This window comes from Polyergus mexicanus, unplaced genomic scaffold (assembly GCF_030449975.1).
Source record: "Polyergus mexicanus isolate NDT 795.1 unplaced genomic scaffold, iyPolMexi1.0 SCAF_7, whole genome shotgun sequence".
Lineage (NCBI taxonomy): Eukaryota > Metazoa > Arthropoda > Insecta > Hymenoptera > Formicidae > Polyergus > Polyergus mexicanus.
This window is the reverse complement of record NW_027223327.1, coordinates 5,010,144-5,026,648: the sequence shown is the minus strand read 5'-3', so window position 1 is coordinate 5,026,648 and position 16,505 is coordinate 5,010,144. Positions and strand designations below refer to the sequence as shown.

The window sequence follows — 16,505 nt, the reverse complement described above, 5'->3', positions numbered from 1 at the left end:
GCTCAATATCTTCTTTTTTACAGCTCTTTTTTACAAACAAAAAATTCGAACGATTCGTATCAATAGCTTGTTCAAACAGTGCACAGTATAAAAACATTCGAGTTTCAAGTTTAAATAATATGCACATTACGAACGGTTGAACTATTTGATCGATACATATTATTTAAAAATTCGACTATAGGTAAAAAAAATGAACAGATAATATTTATTATAAATAAAAACTTGTTAACTTTTACTTAATTCCTTAATAATATATCAGCTAACCGTAATTTACTACTTAATCAAAGTTAAAAATTATACTGTTTAGATATATATTTAAATTCGAATAGTTTAAAGAATTTTTAGTTTTTTTTTACAGAAATAAATTTAGATTTGAACTTGAAGTTGTCTCGAACGTGTGGTTGAAATTATTCGGAAAATTGGAGGCTACTACTTTTCATCGCTAATAATTGATTCCATAGGTATAAATACATTGCAATGAATTACGTAACTAATTACTTATTAATTATAATATTCTGTTATTATTTGCGTATGTCAAAGAACATGAACAAGAAAATATGTAACATGATTTTGTCATATTACGTTCCTATACTTTAAGATATTTCTTCAAACTAGGTTAAGTATTTTTTCAATATAAGTATAATTATTGTACATTCAATATAGTATATATTTATATTGAAATAATTAAAAGCATTATTAAAATTTTAAGAAACATATGACAAGTGAAAGATAAAGTTTTTGTCCTATTATTTACACACACACATACGCACGCAAGCACGCACGCACGCACGCACGCACGACAGATATTAATTATTAAAATATTAAGATACTTTAGCAGATCCGTTCAAACCCGATAACAGTTTCTTTGATTCTTCTTGAAGTTCTGCTTTCTTTTTTGGGTTATAATTTGACGCCTTATTTAATATATAGATTAATAATTTGTTAACAAGTCCTCTTATGATTGATAATTTCAAAGCGTGTTGAAGTATAAATCTGTAATCATTAAAAAGCTATACAAATATGTAATGCATACTTTATAATAATTTCCAAAAGTCGAATATAAGGAGTATTCGTAAATTGCTATTTTATTGAAACTATATATATATAAATATATATGTATAAATGTTGGTATGAAAAATTTTACTTACTTATAAATTTTATAAGCGATCCATTCTGAATAACTGAGAGATGTATATAAATGCGACATGTTTAGATTTAATAAGTCTGACGCAATTAATACCATTGTTTTATAAGGCATATATAAAAAAGGATAAAAATTTATTGATTCGATGATACATCTTGTCATGTGCTCCCATTCGGGTGTAATATTCTTAAAATTAGGTATTATCCAATATTGATAAAAATCTTGTGCGCGTTGTTTTATTTCTTCAAAATTACCACGAAAAAAGTTATATCTGACCAAGAATAGAATATTATTATATTTTAAGTTATTTAAAAAAATACAATTTTTTTCTCCAAATATATATATATATATACAGGGTGTCCGGCGTCAATCGCATCACCGGTCATGTGCAGGTAAAGCAGATGAAATCGAGAAGAAAAGTTCTTTACCATTTTTTTCTATAATCGGCGCTGATTGGCCAGACTTTACTCAATAACAACTTTTTTATTAAGTGTTATAGAAAAAAATGATAAAAGACTTCTTCTTGATTTCATCTGCTCTATCTATACGCGATCGGTGATACGATTGACGCCGGACACCTTGTATAGGTATACATGTATATACAGGATGGAGCATTTATATTGAGATACCTAGATATCTAAAAAATAAAGCAAGATAGAAAGAAATGTTTAAGACAAAAGTTGTTCGGTTCTAAGGGAGTCATAAGATGGTGCCATTAGTTTGACCTTCGGTGGAGGCGCTTCGGAGATTTCAATGTCGATCTTGTTTTATTTTCTTTACACCAATTGATGTCTCTTATTTTTTTAGCTTAAAATATTAAGGTAACATTATTGCAAAATAAATAATTTTATGAGATATTTCATAGTTTATATAAAGTTATATCGAAGTAAAGTAATAAAATAAAGTATAAAATATCTCGTAAATTATCAAACTTTTGGCCATCCTACCTCTATAACATTTTATGCGAAATATTGCAAGGAATCGATTTATGTAAAAAAATTTGGGTGTTTCCAATTAAAGAAACAAAATTGAAATTGAAATCTCCGAAGCGCCTTCACCCAAGGTCAAACTAATGGCACCATCTTACGATCCCCTTAGAACCGAACAACTTTTGTCTGAAGCATTTCTTTCTATCTTGCTTTATATTTTAGATATTTAGATGTCTCAATATAAATGCCCCACCTTATATAAATATATACATATAATTCGAAAAAAAAATTTTATGACTATATATATATATACAATATACTAGGTGGCCCATTTTAATACATCTAGTCGAATATCTCAAAAACCAAGCCCAAAAGAAAAAAATGTTTCAAACAAAAGTTGTGTGGCTTCAAGGAGGCCATAAGTTGGTGACAATGGTTTGACCTTAGAAAATTATTTAAAAGTCATGTGAAGGTCAACTTTAAAATCTTAAATGGAAATTTGCATGTTTTATTTAGTATTCTTGTAGCTGACATCGAGAGCTTTCCAAAACACTATAATAAAGTATTTTTTCATTAAGTACTTTTTGAGTTATTTTATATTTTAATCTGACATATTTTGATATAAAAAATAAAATATTTCATAAAATATTCAGTTTTCGATGATTTTACCGTAATACTTCTATGTACAGAATAATAAAACAAATTAATTAGTGCCAACAAAAACAAATAATTGTTCAAAAAAATATATTGTAAATAATTTTCTTAAAAACAATTTTTTTTTATACTAATTGATTTGTCTCATTATTCTGTACATAGAAGTATTACGGTAAGATTATCAAAAACTAAATATTTTACGAGATATTAAATTTTTTATATCAAAATATGTCAGACTAAAATATAAAATAACTCAAAAAATACTTAATAAAAAAATACTTTATTATAGTGTTTTGGAAAGATCTCGATGTCAGTTACAAGAATGCTAGATAAAAAATGGGGATTTCTATTTAAGATTTTAAAGTTGACCTTCACATGACCTTCAAATAATTTTCCAAGGTCAAATCATTGTCACCATCTTATGGCCCCCTTGAAGCCACATAACTTTTGTTTGAAACATTTTTCTCTTCCGGGCTTAGTTTTTGAGATATTCGACTGGATGGATTAAAATGTGAAGCAAACTATATATATATATATATAGTTTGCTTCACATTGTCGCTAATAAATCACAAACATTTAAAACATCATATTCGTATCTTTATAATGTTACTACATACTTGTCTTCCAGTCCGAGATAATATCCATAGCATCTCCACATATGACAGAAGGCATCTATATCTTTGTCGCTTGCATCGTGTATTCCAATATCTTGCGATCGCAACAAAACCATACATACAAAAGCCGCTTGTGTAGCTGCCAGGTCCGCATTATTTATTCCTTTTGGTCTATACGGCGACTCGCTTATCGTAACATAAGGCCGTTGGCCGAGTTTTTCAAATGGACAAGCCATAACAAAATCCTTTAGAAGTATTTCACGGTCTGAGCACCATGGTTCCGCGATTCTTGATATAGCGTCGATTTGGTTATTATCCATCTGACACAATTTTTTTCTCATCATTAAATGCGATTTATGCGCAACCTGCATATCTTTGTAGGCTTGCGTTCCTTCAATCCAAGGCTCTCCATTATACCAGTTGCTTATCCGCTTGAGAGTCGATAGATATCTTCGAGATAATGTCAAACATTCACAAAAAAATGTAAGTTGATTTTTAGTCATAATAATATTTGTGTTACATAGTTTCAAAGTCATGTTATATACTAGTATGGGAGATTTCAATAATTATTTATTTAATTTTAATTTAACTATATAGAATGATTCAAATCAACCTGATATGTTTGAAATGTCATATTCTTGAGCGAATTCTGAGCCGATTTTGCTCTTTACAAAATTTGTCCTAAGCTTAGTTTTTGAATTATAATTGAAAATAGTTAGCTATTTACGAGTACAATGAGACTCACTTCACAATTTTACAATAAATATCATTTATCGTGGGATTTTATGCCTTAATTTGTGTGAAAATTAATATTTGCGAGTAATAATAAAGTACTGCAATAAAAACTATGTTTCCAGTGATATTTATTGTGAAATTATGAAATAGTCTCGTGACGCGTTGCTCTGTCTTTGCCTGCCCATTATACTAAACTGGTAAGTAGCTAACTATTTTCAATTATAACTCAAAAACTAACCTTCGGACAAAATTTTAAAAGAAAATATCGTCTTAGAATTTGCTCAAGAATATTAATTTTAAGAACATTAGGTTGTTTTACACACACACTCACACTCACACTCACACACACACACACACTCACATACACACACTCACACACTCACTCACACACTCACTCACACACTCCCTCACTCGCTCACACACGATACACACACGCTCACGCTCCCGCTTACGCTCCCGCTCATGCTTACGTTCACACACTCGCTCACGCACTCGCTCTCGCACTTGCGCGCGCGCGCACACACACACACACACACACACACATGTATATAATATCATGAAAATGATATTATTGCACTCTTTTTTGATACACAAACACATATAGAAAATGTTATGTCAAATATGAATATACACACACAATTAATGATAATAATATATATTTATTATATAAACTTGCTGCACAAGATAATAAATGCTATGAGCTACAATTTAACCTGTTGCATAATTATCACAAAAAATAGAAAACTGCTAGAAATAAAATTTTTTTTGAAATAAAAATAAAATATTACAAATTTCAAATAATCGCGAGCTAATAAGAGCCAGAACGCGGATAGTAGTGCGTTAGTTTCATAGAAAAATAAGTTTTCTATGAAACTAAATATGTGCACAGGGCACGAAATTTACTTGGTGCTATACCAAGATTTTAAAAAATAATCTCAATTCGAGATATATAATAAACCCTCCTTTATCCCTCTGGATAAATAAAGGCGAGAAATAATGTGCCCTGTGCACATATTCAGTTTCATAGAAAACTTATTTTTCTATGAAACAAACGCACTACTATCCGCGTTCTGGCTCTTATTAGCCCGCGATTATTTGAAATTTGTAATGTCACATGAGAGCCTAATTTCTTAAAATTTGTTAAAAATAAAATAGTTTTCTGAGGTATTTTTGCACTTTGTATGCGAGCGGTTATATTAGTCGAAATGTATCGCATTCAGATTTTACGATAACAATTTAAAATGGTTCGAGATAATTTAATATAACTGAACATTAATATTTTATCGTGAAACGTTGATAATATTTTAAATCATATTTTAAATAATATTTAATAGTTATTATGGATGATGTTTCAGGAAAGCACCTTTCGAATCCTAAATATGGCGTGTGACTGCGATCTCCTATAATAACTGGTTTTAGGCCATCGTGGAATGAATACACGTGGATGAGTCCAAACATTTTAGCGATCATAATTGAGGTATAGTTCTCGCGTATGAATTTTTGTCCTCTATGATACTTATCCATGTCTAACCATTCAGGGACTTTCAGCGGTGAGCGATCAAAATTAAGTTGATGAAAAGAAGCCGGTATGTATTCCAACAAAGTTTCCGGCACATTTGGATAGAATTTTGAAAGATTCTTGTTTATCCAGTAATATTGTTCTTCTATCGTCCATGTATCGAAGTTATTATGAAACATTTCTTTATCATACGTATTCTTCAACAACAGTACTAATTTATATTCATCCGGATTTTCCTTTCTGTTCATTTGCACTATTATTGTTTTGCTCCCAGAATTGAGAGTAACTGATGAATTTTTTGATGTAATACTAATACTCGTCATTATATGATAGAGTATATATAATCTTCCAATACTGCACACAATCTTTCACTGCACAATATCGTAAGCGATCTGGAAATGATATAGCAGTAACTCTGCAGTAGTATCTGTTCCCCTACTTCTTAGCATGAAATTATAATCTTCTACTGGAAACTTTGTTCTACGCACAGATGTCTATACTACTATTAAGTCGCTGAATTCGTCGAAAGAGCTGTGGCTAGTCGGATTGGTATAAATCTGTGGTTCTACGTTAAAAAACTTGTTGTGAAAAGGATAAGGTCGTTTGATCGGTGATACGATTGACGCCGCACACCTTGTATATGTATACATGTATGTACAGGGTGGAGCATTTATATTGAGACACCTAGATATCTAAAAAATAAAGCAAGATAGAAAGAAATGTTTAAAACAAAAGTTGTTTGGTTCTAAGGGAGTCATAAGATGGTGCCATTAGTTTGACCTTGGATGGAGGCGCTTCAGTGATTTCAATGTAGATCTTGTTTTATTTTTTTTACACCAATTGATGTCTCTCATTTTTTTATCTTAAAATATTAAGATAACATTATCGCAAAATAAATAATTTTATGAGATATTTCATAGTTTATGTAAACTTATGTCGAAGTAAAGTGATAAAATAAAGCATAAAATATCTCGTAAATTATCAAACTTTTGGCCATCGTATTTCTATAACTTTTTATGCAGAATATTACAAGGAATCGATTTCTGTAAAAAAATTGAGGTGTTTCCAATTAAAGAAACAAGATTGACATTGAAATCTCCGATGCGCCTTCACCCAAGGTCAAACTAGTGGCACCATCTTATGACCCCCTTAAAACCGAACAACTTTTGTCTGAAGCATTTCTTTCTATCTTGCTTTATATTTTAGATATTTAGGTGTCTCAATATAAATGCCCCATCCTATATATGTATATATACAAGGTGGCCTATTTTAATACATCCAGTCAAATATCTCAAAAACCAAGCCCGGAAAAAAAAAATGTTTCAAACAAAAGTTGTGTGGCTTCAAGGGGGCCATAAGATGGTGACAATGATTCGACCTTGGAAAATCATTTGAGGGTCATGTCAAGATCAACTTTAAAATCTTAAATGGAAACCTCCATTTTTTATTTAGTATTCTTGTAGCTGACATCGAGAGCTTTCCAAAACACTATAATAAAATATTTTTTATGAAATACTTTTTGAGTAATTTTATATTTTAATCTGACATATTTTGATATAAAAAATTAAATATCTCGTAAAATATTTAGTTTTTGATAATCTTACCGTAATACTTCTATGTACAGAATAATGAAACAAATCAATTAATATAAAAAAAATTGTTTTTAAAAAAATTATTTACAATGTATTTTTTTAAACAATTATTTGTTTTTTTTGGCACTAATTAATTTGTCTTATTATTCTGTACATAGAAGTATTACGGTAAAATTATTGAAAACTGAATATTTTACGAAATATTTTATTTTTTATATCAAAATATGTCAGATTAAAATATAAAATAACGCAAAAAGTACTCAATGAGAAAATACTTTATTATAGTGTTTTGGAAAGCTCTTGATGTCAGCTACAAGAATACTAAATAAAAAATGGGGGTTTCTATTTAAGATTTTAAAGTTGACATTCACATGACCTTCAAATGATTCTTCAAGGTCAAATCATTGTCACCATCTTATGGCCCCCTTGAAGCCACATAACTTTTGTTTGAAACATTTTTCTCTTCCGGGCTTGGTTTTTGAGATATTCGACTGGATGGATTAAAATGGGCCATCCAGTATATATATATTTCGAAAAAAATTTTTTATGAATATATATATAGTTTGCTTCACATTGTCTCTAATAAATCACAAACATTTAAAACATCATATTCGTATTTTTATAATGTTACTACATACTTGTCTTCCAGTCCTAGATAATATCCATAGCATCTCCACATGTGACAGAAGGCACCTATATCTTTGTCGATTGCATCGTGTATTCCAATATCTTGCGATCGCAACAAAACCATACATACAAAAGCCACTTGTGTAGCTGCCAGGTTCGCATTATTTATTCTTTTTGGTCTATACGGCGACTCGCTTATCGTAACATAAGGCCGTTGGCCAAGTTTTTCAAATGGACAAGCCATAACAAAATCCTTTAGAAGTATTTCACGGTCTGGGCACCATGGCTCCGCGATTCTTGATATAGCGTCGATTTGGTTATTATCCATCTGACACAATCTTTCTCTCATCATTAAATGCGATTTATGCGTAACCTGCATATCTTTGTAGGCTTGCGTTCCTTCAACTCAAGGCTCTCCATTATACCAGTTGCTTATCCGCTTGATAGACGATAGAGCTCTTCGAGATAATGTAAAACATTCACAAAAAATGTAAATTGATTTTTAGTCATAATAATATTTGTGTTACATAGTTTCAAAGTCATGTTATATACTAGTATGGGAGATTTCAATAATTATTTATTTAATTTTACTATATAGAATGATTCAAAACAACCTGATATGCTTGAAATGTCATATTCTTGAGCGAATTCTGAGCCGATTTTGCTCTTTACAAAATTTGTCCTAAGCTTAGTTTTTGAATTATAATTGAAAATAGTTAGCTATTTACGAGTCTGTACAATGAGACTCACTTACACACTCACTCACACACTCCCTCACTCGCTCACTCACGATACACACACGCTCACGCTCCCACTTACGCTCCCGCTTACGCTTACGTTCACACACTCGCTCACGCACTCGCTCTCGCACTTGCGCGCGCGCGCGCGCGCACACACACACACACACACACACACATGTATATAATATCATGAAAATGATATTATTGCACTCTTTTTTGATACACAAACACATATAGAAAATGTTATGTCAAATATGAATATACACACACAATTAATGATAATAATATATATTTATTATATAAACTTGCTGCACAAGATAATAAATGCTATGAGCTACAATTTAACCTGTTGCATAATTATCACAAAAAATAGAAAACTGCTAGAAATAAAATTTTTTTTGAAATAAAAATAAAATATTACAAATTTTAAATAATCGCGAGCTAATAAGAGCCAGAACGCGGATAGTAGTGCGTTAGTTTCATAGAAAAATAAGTTTTCTATGAAACTGAATATGTGCACAGGGCACGAAATTTACTTGGTGCTATACCAAGATTTTTTAAAAATAATCTCAATTCGAGATATATAATAAACCTTCCTTTATCCCCCTAGATAAATAAAGGCGAGAAAAAATGTGCCCTGTGCACATATTCGGTTTCATAGAAAACTTATTTTTCTATGAAACTAACGCACTACTATCCGCATTCTGGCTCTTATTAGCCCGCGATTATTTGAAATTTGTAATGTCACATGAGAGCCTAATTTCTTAAAATTTGTTAAAAATAAAATAGTTTTTTGAGATATTTTTGCACTTTGTATGCGAGCGGTTATATTAGTTGAAATGTATCGCATTCAGATTTTACGATAACAATTTAAAATGGTTCGAGATAATTTAATATAACTAAACATTAATATTTTATAGTGAAACGTTGATAATATTTTAAATCATATTTTAAATAATATTTAATAGTTATTATGGATGATGTTTCAGGAAAGCACCTTTCGAATCCTAAATATGGCGTGTGACTGCGATCTCCTATAATAATTGGTTTTAGGCCATCGTGGAATGAATACAAGTGGATGAGTCCAAATAGTTTAGCAATCATAATTGAGGTATAGTTCTCGCGTATGAATTTTTGTCCTCTATGATACTTATCCATGTCTAACCATTCAGGCACTTTCAGCGGTGAGCGATCAAAATTAAGTTGATGAAAAGAAGCCGGTATGTATTCCAACAAAGTTTTCGGCACATTTGGATAGAATTTTGAGAGATTCTTGTTTATCCAGTAATATTGTTCTTCTATCGTCCATGTATCGAAGTCATTATGAAACATTTCTTTATTATACGTATTTTTCAACAACAGTACTAATTTATATTCATCCGGATTTTCCTTTCTGTTCATTTGCACTATTATTGTTTTGCTCCCAGAATTGAGAGTAACTGATGAATTTTTTGATGTATTACTAATACTCGTCATTATATGATAGAGTATATATAATCTTCCAATACTGCACACAACTTTTCACTGCACAATATCGTAAGCGATCTGGAAATGATATAGCAGTAACTCTGCAGTAGTATCTGTTCCCCTACTTCTTAGCATGAAATTATAATCTTCTAATGGAAACTTGTTCTACGCACAGATGTCTATACTACTATTAAGTCGCTAAATTCGTCAAAAGAGCTGTGGTTAGTCGGATTGGTATAAATCTGTGGTTCTACGTTAAAAAACTTGTTGTGAAAATGATAATGTCGTTTGATCGGTGATACGATTGACGCCGGACACCTTGTATATGTATACATGTATATACAGGGTGGAGCATTTATATTGAGACACCTACATATCTAAAAAATAAAGCAAGATAGAAAGAAATGTTTAAGACAAAAGTTGTTCGGTTCTAAGGGAGTCATAAGATGGTGCCATTAGTTTGACCTTCGGTGGAGGCGCTTCGGAGATTTCAATGTCGATCTTGTTTTATTTTCTTTACACCAATTAATGTCTCTTATTTTTTTATCTTAAAATATTAAGGTAACATTATTGCAAAATAAATAATTTTATGAGATATTTCATAGTTTATATAAAGTTATGTCGAAGTAAAGTAATAAAATAAAGTATAAAATATCTCGTAAATTATCAAACTTTTGGCCATCGTACCTCTATAACTTCTTTTGCAGAATATTGCAAGGAATCGATTTATGTAAAAAAATTGGGGTGTTTCCAATTAAAGAAACAAGATTGACATTGAAATCTCCGAAGTGCCTCCACCCAAGGTCAAACTAGTGGCACCATCTTATGACCCCCTTAGAACCGAACAATTTTTGTCTGAAGCATTTCTTTCTATCTTGCTTTATATTTTAGATATTTAGATGTCTCAATATAAATGCCCCACCCTATATATATATACTGGGTGGCCCATTTTAATCCATCCAGTCAAATATCTCAAAAACCAAGCCCGGAAGAGAAAAATGTTTCAAACATAATGTGTGGCTTCAAGGGTGCCATAAGATGGTGACAATGATTTGACCTTTGAAAATCACTTGAAGATCATGTGAAGGTCAACTTTACAATCTTAAATGGAAACCCTCATTTTTTATTTAGTATTCTTGTAGCTGACACGAGAGCTTTCTAAAACACTATAATAAAGTATTTTCTTATGAAGTACTTTTTGAGTAATTTTATATTTTAATCTGACATATTTTGATATAAAAAATTAAATATCTCGTAAAATATTTAGTTTTTGATAATCTTACCGTAATACTTCTATGTACAGAATAATGAGACAAATCAATTAGTATAAAAAAAATTGTTTTTAAGAAAATTATTTACAATGTATTTTTTTAAACAATTATTTGTTTTTATTTGCACTAATTAATTTGTCTTATTATTCTGTATATAGAAGTATTACGGTAAAATTATGGAAAACTAAATATTTTACGAAATATTTTATTTTTTATATCAAAATATGTCAGATCAAAATATAAAATAACTCAAAAAGTACTTAATGAGAAAATACTTTATTATAGTGTTTTGGCTCTCGATGTCAGCTATAAGAATACTAAATAAAAAATGGGAGTTTCCATTTAAGATTTTAAAGTTGACCTTCACACGACCTTCAAATAATTTTCCAAGGTCAAATCATTGTCACCATCTTATGGCCCTTTTTAAGCCACACAACTTTTGTTTGAAACATTTTTCTCTCCGGGCTTGGTTTTTGACATATTCGACTGGATGGATTAAAATGAGCTACCCAGTATATATATATTTCGAAAAAAAATTTTTATTAATATAAATATAGTTTACTTCACATTGTCGCTAATAAATCACAAACATTTAAAACATCATATTCGTATTTTTATAATGTTACTACATACTTGTCTTCCAGTCCGAGATAATATCCATAGCATTTCCACATGTGACAGAAGGCATCTATATCTTTGTCGGTTGCATCGTGTATTCCAATATCTTGCGATCGCAACAAACCATACATACAAAAGCCGCTTGTGTAGCTGCCAAGTCCGCATTATTTATTCCTTTTGGTCTATACGGCGACTCGCTTATCGTAACATAAGGCCGTTGGCCGAGTTTTTCAAATGGACAAGCCATAACAAAATCCTTTAGAAGTATTTCACGGTCTGGGCACCATGGTTCCGCGATTCTTGATATAGCGTCGATTTGGTTATTATCCATCTGACACAATTTTTTTCTCATCATTAAATGCGATTTATGCGCAACCTGCATATCTTTGTAGGCTTGCGTTCCTTCAACCCAAGGCTCTCCATTATACCAGTTGCTTATCCGCTTGAGAGTCGATAGATATCTTCGAGATAATGTAAAACATTCACAAAAAAATGTAAGTTGATTTTTAGTCATAATAATATTTGTATTACATAGTTTCAAAGTCATGTTATATACTAGTATGGGAGATTTCAATAATTATTTATTTAATTTTACTATATAGGATGATTCAAAACAACCTGATATGCTTGAAATGTCATATTCTTGAGCGAATTCTGAGCCGATTTTCCTTTTTACAAAATTTGTCCTAAGCTTAGTTTTTGAATTATAATTGAAAATAGTTAGCTATTTACGAGTCTGTACAATGAGACTCACTTCTCAATTTTACAATAAATATTATTTATCGTGGGATTTTATGCCTTAATTTGTGTGAAAATTGATATTTGCGAGCAATAATAAAGTACTGCAATAAAAACTATGTTTCCAGTGATATTTATTGTGAAATTATGAAATAGTTTCGTGACGCGTTGCGCTGTCCTTGCCTGTCCATTATACTAAACTCGTAAGTAACTATTTTCAATTATAACTCAAAAACTAAGCTTCGGACAAAATTTAAAAAAAAAGTATCGTTTCAGGATTTGCTCAAGAATATTAATTTTAAAAACATTAGGTTGTTTTACACACACACACACACACACACACACACACACACACACACACACACACACAGACACACACACACACACACACACACAATATCATGAAAATGATATTATTGCACTCTTTTTTGATACACAAACACATATAGAAAATGTTATGTCAAATATGAATATACACACACAATTAATGATAATAATATATATTTATTAAATAAACTTGCTGCACAAGATAATAAATGCTATGAGCTACAATTTAACCTGTTGCATAATTATCACAAAAGATAGAAAATTGCTAGAAATAAAATTTTTTTTGAAATAAAAATAAAATCGTTTTTTGAGATATTTTTGCACTTTGTATGCGAGCGGTTATATTAGTCGAAACGTATCGCATTCAGATTTTACGATAACAATTTAAAATGGCTCGAGATAATTTAATATAACTGAACATTAATATTTTATCGTGAAACGTTGATAATATTTTAAATGATATTTTAAATAATATTTAATAGTTATTACCCATACAGCACAGAACATTGCAATTACATTGCAGCAATATTACAGTCTTGCAAGTTGCAATGAAATATTGTTGAGACATTATTGGAATATGGAATTGTAATATTTTATGAGAATGTTACAGCAACATTTCAAAAACATTACAAAAGACAGTTTTTGATAATCGCTACTTCGTTCGTTTACCACTATGCGGCGCGCGTTGCGTTATCTATCCCGTATTTAAGTTTTAATCACGATGGTTGTATAAAGCTTGCAAAAAGCGGTTAGTAATATTAAAGGTATAATAACTATTTTTATCAGATTAATTTGTCTGATACAATTTCAACACAGGAAATTCAGATATTGAATTGAGTGTTCAGAAATCGGACAAATAATTATCCGAATAAAGTTGAAATTATCCGTTTATAGTCTACTTAAGATATGGAGTTTAATATTTATATAAATAAAATTTTAATTTTTATGAATTAAATTATTTAATCATTATCAATTTCTTAAACTTGTAAATAATTTATAAAATAGCGATGTTAATTAGATAACAGAAAATTGTTTAATAGTTCCCATTTTTATATAAAAGCAAAAATTTGATAATAATGTTTTAATATGCGAAATGCTTCAAATTTAATAAATAAATATGGAGAATATATAAAGACATCCAAGAGAGACGAGAAAAAATTCGTTGTAATTGCATAAATTCTCAATCTTTTTTCTTATCTCTCTTGGATGTTTTCACATTTTCCCAAAGTTTATGTATTAAATTTGAAGCGTTTTGCATATTTGTAGCATTGTATTTAAATATTACAAATACATTGCACCGTAACATTACTGTAGTCTTACATTGAAATATTTCTGAGGGCGAACATTTCAACGTTGCCGCAGGCTTGCAGTAACGTTGCAGAAACATTTCGCAACTTCTATGCAATATTACAATGTTTCAATGTAAGATCTATGCAACGTTTTTGCAATCTTTCGGTGCTGTATGGGTATGGATGATGGTTCAGGACAGTACCTTTCGAATTCTAAATATGGCGTGTGACAGCGATCTCCTATAATAACTGGTTTTAGGCCATCGTGGAATGAATATACGTGGATGAGTCCAAATATTTTAGCAATCATAATTGAGGTATAGTTCTCGCGTATGAATTTTTGTCCTCTATGATACTTATCCATGTCTAACCATTCAGGCACGTTCAGCGGTGAGCGATCAAAATTAAGTTGATGAAAAGAAGCCGGTATGTATTCCAATAAAGTTTCCGGCACATTTGGATAGAATTTTGAGAGATTCTTGTTTATCCAGTAATATTGTTCTTCTATCGTCCATGTATCGAAGTCATTATGAAACATTTCTTTATCATACGTATTCTTCAACAACAGTACTAATTTATATTCATCTGGACTTTCTTTTCTGTTCATTTGAACTATTATTGTTTTGCTCCCAGAATTGAGAGTAACTGAATTTTTTGATGTATTACTAATACTCGTCATTATATGATAGAGATAGAGTATATATAATCTTCCAATACTGCACACAACCTTTCACTGCACAATATCGTAAGCGATCTGGAAATGATATAGCAGTAACTCTGCAGTAGTATCTGTTCCCCTACTTCTTAGCATGAAATTACAATTTTCTAATGGAAATTTTGTTCTACGCACAGATGTCTATACTACTAGTAAGTCGCTAAATTCGTCAAAAGAGGTGTGGTTAGTCGGATTGGTATAAATCTGTGGTTCTACATTAAAAAACTTATTGTGAAAATGATAATGTCGTTTATATATTAATTGAAATATATGTATATCTAAATCTACACGTAATATTTGTGATATGGATACGATCACTGAATTCTACACATAACGCGCCTTCTCATATAAGCCTTGCGTAAACATGCGGGATGACAAAGAGGACATTGTGTGACTTTGTGTCTTCTCTTCTTAGCACTTGGTGTATGTGTATATAGTCGACACCACTACCACTATAGACTTCTGACAGTGATTCTACCACTAAAAAAGAAGATCTACAACAGAAAAAAACAAAACGTTACACAATGCTTTGTCATGCTGCATCTTGAGGAGCACGGCGTGCACTTTCCATGTATATAGAGTTCAGTGGATATGATTAAACATGTTGACCACATTATAGCTTTGTAAGAATAAAAAAAACACACACAGATATGCATACGCACATGTACTTGCAATTTCTTAACTGTCATAGATAAACCTTACAGTGGATATTGAAAAAGAAGTGGAAGTAAATAAAAAAAAGAAAGAGAGGTAATGGGAAAGGGGATAGACGTATAAAAATAAAAAGATTTTTACTTATTTAAAATATAAATAAATGAGATGAATGTAAGGAAAAGTAGGATAAAACCAAGTATTTCTTTGGATTTTTCTTCCTATAAAAAATCAGAGGGCAAAAAAATTTCTATTGACCGGTAATAGTCTTTAGTGGACATTGAACTATGAGAAAATGAAGTTAGAAAAAAAATATTAAAAAAAATATTTAGTTACCAAAGATAACAAGATTTTTTGAAGAAGTCAAAATATCCGGATTTGTTTCACCGGTAAGGTAAAATCGGGTACTCATTTGAAAGCACGCAAAATACCGTGCAATTACGAAATCTTGATATATTTTAATCAAAATACAATACAAAAATGTATTCTATAAACAAAAATCACAAACAAACAAAGATATAATAACTATGTAAAAAAGATTTTACAAAATTAAATTTTTGTGCATATGTGTGTGTGCGAGATGGAGGTCAAACAGATAAGTAGATTAGTTGCGTGATGTCGCGACAGTAGATAGAGTAATCTTACATGACAAAGACATAATCGTACTATCTTTATCTCTTTCATATGTATGAGAGTAATCTATAATCTTTCGCGTTATATATCGTTACTGTAAAATTTTTGGTTTTTGCGTTTATTGATCCGAAAATAAGCACAATAAATTAATGATATTTTACTGATTAAAATGATACCAAACATGAAATCAGATAATTTTTAATCAATTATGTAATTAAAATTAGGGTTACGTATTTCATTAA

General features: G+C 30.4%; 2 protein-coding genes and 1 pseudogene across 2 annotated transcripts; all 3 read right to left on the bottom strand.

Moving 5' to 3' along the window:
- Window positions 1-5,958, bottom strand: LOC138934545 (uncharacterized). Its single transcript, XM_070298407.1, has 4 exons — window positions 5,440-5,958; window positions 3,345-3,791; window positions 1,149-1,415; window positions 1-993 (listed from the first exon to the last, which is right to left on the bottom strand). The coding sequence occupies exons 1-4, from the start codon at window positions 5,916-5,918 to the stop codon at window positions 822-824; spliced, it is 1,365 nt and encodes a 454-aa protein (XP_070154508.1). The 5' UTR covers window positions 5,919-5,958; the 3' UTR covers window positions 1-821.
- Window positions 5,959-9,300: 3,342 nt separating this feature from the next.
- LOC138934819 (uncharacterized) lies at window positions 9,301-10,113 on the bottom strand. The gene has a single exon (XM_070298916.1). It carries the CDS (start codon window positions 10,028-10,030, stop codon window positions 9,461-9,463), a length of 570 nt encoding a protein of 189 aa, XP_070155017.1. The 5' UTR covers window positions 10,031-10,113; the 3' UTR covers window positions 9,301-9,460.
- Window positions 10,114-11,850: 1,737 nt separating this feature from the next.
- Window positions 11,851-14,943, bottom strand: LOC138934917 (uncharacterized; annotated as a pseudogene).
- Window positions 14,944-16,505: the final 1,562 nt, after the last annotated feature.

Bases quoted from the DNA above. Each gene is read 5' to 3' on its own strand.
- LOC138934545 (XM_070298407.1), bottom strand. From the start codon at position 5,918: ATGACGAGTATTAGTATTACATCAAAAAATTCATCAGTTACTCTCAAT. The intron at 3,792-5,439 runs GTGCTTTCCTGA...ATTATCTCGAAG, and splicing joins CCATATTTAGGATTCGAAAG to ATATCTATCGACTCTCAAGC. The intron at 1,416-3,344 runs GTATGTAGTAAC...ATTCTTGGTCAG, and splicing joins TATCTCGGACTGGAAGACAA to ATATAACTTTTTTCGTGGTA.
- LOC138934819 (XM_070298916.1), bottom strand. From the start codon at position 10,030: ATGACGAGTATTAGTAATACATCAAAAAATTCATCAGTTACTCTCAAT.